This window comes from Catharus ustulatus, chromosome 31 (genome assembly GCF_009819885.2).
Source record: "Catharus ustulatus isolate bCatUst1 chromosome 31, bCatUst1.pri.v2, whole genome shotgun sequence".
In the NCBI taxonomy this organism is placed as follows: domain Eukaryota; kingdom Metazoa; phylum Chordata; class Aves; order Passeriformes; family Turdidae; genus Catharus; species Catharus ustulatus.
The window spans coordinates 1,435,391-1,440,411 of NC_046251.1; the positions used below are offsets into that span (position 1 = coordinate 1,435,391).

General features: G+C 58.9%; 1 protein-coding gene across 2 annotated transcripts; it reads right to left on the reverse strand.

The window, feature by feature from the left end:
• Nucleotides 1–280: 280 nt before the first annotated feature.
• On the reverse strand, nt 281–5,021 carry C1QL4 (complement C1q like 4). 2 transcript variants are annotated; one of them, XM_033083419.2, is made up of 3 exons: nt 4,334–4,948; nt 719–902; nt 281–337 (listed from the first exon to the last, which is right to left on the reverse strand). In XM_033083419.2, the coding sequence occupies exons 1-2, from the start codon at nt 4,847–4,849 to the stop codon at nt 723–725; spliced, it is 696 nt and encodes a 231-aa protein (XP_032939310.1). In that variant the 5' UTR covers nt 4,850–4,948; the 3' UTR covers nt 281–337; nt 719–722. The 2 variants fall into 2 exon arrangements, with proteins under 2 accessions (XP_032939310.1, XP_032939311.1); XM_033083420.1 differs by having other exon boundaries at nt 309–332; nt 700–902; nt 4,334–5,021.

A 5,021-nucleotide genomic window follows, 5' to 3' on the forward strand; every position in this document is an offset into this window, starting at 1 on the left:
GGATTTTGGGGGGGTTCCGGGGGGGGTCTCAGGGGGGTCCCGAGGCTCAGTCTGAGTAAATGATGAAGCCAGAGAAGGTTCTGGATTTTGGGGGGGTTCCAGGGGGTCTCAGGTGGGTCCCGAGGGGCTCAGTTCGGGTAAATGATGAAGCTGCAGAAGGTTCTGGATTTTGGGGTGTCCCGGGTCAGTCCGGGTAGATGATGAACCCCGAGAAGGTGCTGGGTTTTGGGGGGCTCTCGGTGGGTTTTGGGGGGTCTCAGGGTGGTCTCAGGGTGGTCTCGGGGGTCAGTCCGGGTAGATGATGAACCCCGAGAACGTGCTGGGTTTTGGGGTGTCCTGGGGGGTCTCGGTGGGTTTTGGGGTGTCCCGGGTCAGTCCGGGTAGATGATGAACCCCGAGAAGGTGCTGGGTTTTGGGGGGGATCCCGGGGGTCTCGGGGGTCAGTCCGGGTAGATGATGAAGCCCGAGACCGTGCTGGGTTTTGGGGGGCTCTCGGTGGGTTTTGGGGGGTCCCGGGGGTCTCGGGGGTCTCGGGTCAGTCCGGGTAGATGATGAAGCCCGAGAAGGTGCTGGGTTTGGGGGTGTTCTGGGGGGTCTCGGTGGGTTTTGGGGGGGTCCCGGGGGTCCCGGGTCAGTCCGGGTAGATGATGAACCCCGAGAACGCGCTGGGTTTTGGGGGGCTCTCGGTGGGTTTTGGGGGGGGTCCCGGGGGTCCCGGGGGGTCAGTCCGGGTAGATGATGAAGCCCGAGAACGTGCTGTACTTGTTGGTGTTGCCCCCGTGCACTTTGCCCCCGTCCAGTTTGACGAACACCTCGTCGCCCACGTCCAGGTGCAGGATGACGCTGTTGCTCGCGTAGTCGTAGTTCTGGTCGGCGTCCTGCGCGATGGCGCTGGCCCGGACCTGCGGGGACGCGGCTGTCACCTCCCCTGTCACCTCCCTGTGACACCCAGGGAATGGGGAACACTCCTGTCACCTCCCCCTGTCACCCTCCTGTCACATCCAGGGAATGGGGGACACGGCTGTCACCTCCCCCTGTCACCCTCAGGGAATGGGGGACACTCCTGTCACCTCCCTGTGACACCCAGGGAATGGGGGACACCCCCCTGTCACCCCCAGGGAATGGGGGACACTCCTGTCACCTCCTCCTGTCACCTCCCTGTCACTCCCAGGAATTGGGGGATGCAGCTGTCACCCCCCTGTCACCTCCCTGTCACACCCAGGAGTGGGGGGACACTCCTGTCACCTCCCCTTGTCACCCCCAGGAATTGGGGGACACAGCTGTCACCTCCCTGTCACACCCAGGGAATGGGGGACACTCCTGTCACCTCGTCCTGTCACCTCCCTGTCACATCCAGGAATTTGGGGACACGGCTGTCACCCCCCTGTCACCTCCCTGTCACATCCAGGGAATGGGGGACACGACTGTCACCTCCCTGTCACCCCCAGGAATTTGGGGACACGGCTGTCACCCCCCACCCCCCCAATCCCCACCCTCTCTCTCCTTTCCTGATTGCCCAATTTTGTTCCCCCCCAAGGCCCCAAATCCCATTTCCCCATCCAATCCCCACCCCAAATTCCCATCTTTCCCCATCCCAGATTCCCAATCCCAAATCCCATTTCCCCATCCAAACCCACCCTAAATCCCATCCAGTCCCTCCCCACTTTCCATCCAATCCCCCCCAAAATTCCCATTCTTTCTCCCGTTCCCTGATTCCCAATCCCAAATCCCATTTCCTGCATCCAATCCCACCCTAAATCCCATCCAATCCCCCCCAAATTCCCATCCTCTCCCCTATTCCCTGATTCCCAATCCCAAATCCCATTTCCTGCATTCAATCCCCTCAAATTCCCATTCTTTCCTCATCCCTGATTCCCAATCCCAAATCCCATTTCCTGCATTCAATCCCCTCAAATTCCCATCTTTCCCCATCCCTGGTTCCTAATCCCAAATCCCATTTCCCCCATGCAAACCACCCTAAATCCCATCCAGTCCCCCCCAATTTCCATCCAATCCCCCCTGAAATTCCCATCCTCTCCCCCATTCCCCAATCCCAAATCCCAATTATCATCCAACCCCCCCCAAATTCCCATCTTTCCCCCATCCCTCATTTCCCAAATCCCATTTCCCCCATCCAAACCCCCCCAAATTCCCATCCTCTCCCCCATCCCTGATTCCCAAATCCCAATTTCCATCCAACCCCCCCCAAATTCCCGTTTCTCCCCCGCCCCCGAGCCCGGGACCCCCCCGGGACCCCCCCCGGGACCCCCCCGGGACCACCCCCATCAATCCTTGTTTGTTTTCCTCGTTTTTCCCGGAATAAATGGATGGGAAAAGTCCGGGATGAGCGAACAAAGGGAGCGGGAGGGGCAGAGCCCCCCCGGGAATCCGGGATGGGAGAAAGGGGGGGAAAATTTGAATTTGGGGGAGGAAAAATGGGAATTTGGGGGGGGAAATATGGGAATGTGGGGGGAAATATGGGAATTTGGGGGCGAAAATGGGAATTTGGGGGGGAAAAAGGGAATTTGGGGGAGGAAAAATGGGAATTTGGGGGGGGGAAAATGGGAATTTGGGAGGAAAAATGGGAATTTGGGGGGGAGGATGGGAATTTGGGAGGGGGAAATTATGGGAATTTGGGAGAGAAAATATGGGGGAAATGGGATCTGGGGATGGGGAATCAGGAATGGGGGAAAGAATGGAAATTTTGAAAGGAAAGGATGGAAAATTGGGAAGGAAATTATGGGAATTTGGGAAATAAATTATGGGAATTTGGGAAAGAAAGGATGGGAATTTGGGAAGGAAATTATGGGAATTTGGGAAGGAAATTATGGGAATTTGGGAAAGAAATTATGGGAATTTGGGAGGGAATTGGATGAGGGAAATGGGATGTGGGACTGGAAAGGAACAGAACTGGGATGGGAATTTGGGGAGGGGCTGAATGGGGGAAATGGGATCTGGGGACTGGGAATGGGAAATCTGGGATGGGGGGAGGAGGAGGGTGGGAATTAGATGAGGAAAATGGAATTTAGGGATTTGGGATGGAGCAGAAAGGATGGGAATTGAAAAGAGGATTGGACAGGAAAAATGGGAATGGGGCTGCTGGGGTGGAGGAATCGGGGATTGGATGGGAATTGGGAGGGGATGGGATGGGGAAAACTGGGAATGGGAAATGTGGGAATGGGAAATGTGGGATGAGGGAGAGGAGGACGGGAATTTGGGGGGGGGATGGATGGGAGAAATGGGATCTGGGAATGGGGAGGGACTGGGAAATCAGGGATGGGGGGAGGATGGGAATTTGGGGGCGGATTTAATGGGGGAATTTGGGATGTGGGGATTTGGGGGGGATTTAATGGGGGAATTTGGGATGTGGGGATTTGGGACGGAGCAAAACCGAGGATGGGAAATCAGGAGCAGAACCCGGATGAGAACCCAAAATTCCCAAACCAGCAAAACCGCGGTGGGGTCAAAACAACAACCCCGAGGCTGCTGAAAACCGGGGGGGTGAAAACCGGGGAGTGAAAACCGGGAATGAAATCCGGGAGTGAAAACCGGGAGTGAAAACTGGGGCTAAAAATCAGGGGGTGAAATCCGGGGGATGAAAACTGGGAAGCGAAAACTGGGGCTAAAAACCGGGGATAAAAACCAGGGGTGAAATCCAGGGGTGAAATCCGGGAGGATAAAATTCAGGGATGAAATCCGGGGCTGAAAACAGGGGCTAAAAAGCAGGGGTGGAATCCGAGGCTGAAATAGAACCCGGGGGATAAAATCCGGGGATAAAATCTGGGGATGAGCTCCGGGTGTGAAATCCGGGGGTTGAAATCCAGGGGATGAAAATCCGGGGATAAAAACCAGGGGTGAAATCCGGGGCTGAAATAGAACCCGGGGGATAAAATCCGAGGATAAAATCTGGGGGTGAGCTCTGGGGATAAAATCCGGGGATAAAATCCGGGGGTGAGCTCGGGGGGATAAAATCCAGGAGTCAAACCCGGGGATAAAAACCAGGGGTGAAATCCGGGGCATGAAATCCAGGGGATAAAAATCCGGGGGAATAAAATCCGGGGCTGAAATCCAGGGGATAAAAATCCGGGGGAATAAAATCCAGGGCTGAAATCCAGGGATAAAATCTGGGGGTGATCTCCGGGCGGGGGTCCCGGGTGTCCCGGGGGTTCTGGGGGTCCCGGGGGTGATCTCCGGGCGGGTGTCCCGGGGGTCCCGGGTGTCCCGGGGGTTCTGGGGGTGATCTCCGGCCGGGGGTCCCGGGGGTCGCGGGGGTTCTGGGGGTGATCTCCGGGCGGGGGTCCCGGGGGTCCCGGGGGTCCTGGGCTCCCGTTACCTGCCCGTTCTTCATGAGATCAGCCCACATGCTGGTGCCGTCGCCTCCTCGCATCAGGACGTGGTAGGTGAAGAAGTAAATCCCGGCCAGGGGACACGTGAACTTGCCGCTCGAGGGCTCGTAGTAATTACCCACGTTGGTCACCACATCGTCGAAGCGCAGAACCTCGTAACCCTCGTGCGGCTTCCTCAGGCCGGCGTAAAAAGCGATTTTGGGGCTGTAGAAGGACGGGATGTACCCCCCCGGCCCCGGCCCCGGTGGTCCCGGTGGTCCCGGCCGGCCCGGCTCTCCCGGGGGTCCCCGCGGGCCCGGTGGCCCCGGTGGCCCTCGGAGGCCGGCGCGACCCTTTCGGCCCGGCTCTCCCTTGGCTCCGGGCAGGAAGGGAGGGGGAGAAGCCGGGGCCAGCTCGGGGTAGGGGTCGCAGACCATGCGGCAGCTGCCCAGCATCTCGTAGTGCGCGGCCGCCTTGGAGCCGTGCACCAGCAGCGGGATGGCCACCAGCAGCACCAGCAGCATGGCCACGCCGATGGCCACGCCGGCCACTCGCTTCCTGCGGCTCAGCCGCGACGCGGCCAGCGCCAGCAGGTCCTCGTCGCCCTTGGGAGCGATGGTGGCGAGCGGGGGAGGCGGCCGGGCCTGGGGATGGAGAGCCGGAGGGGACGGGAGGGGACAGGGATGGGGACAGGGG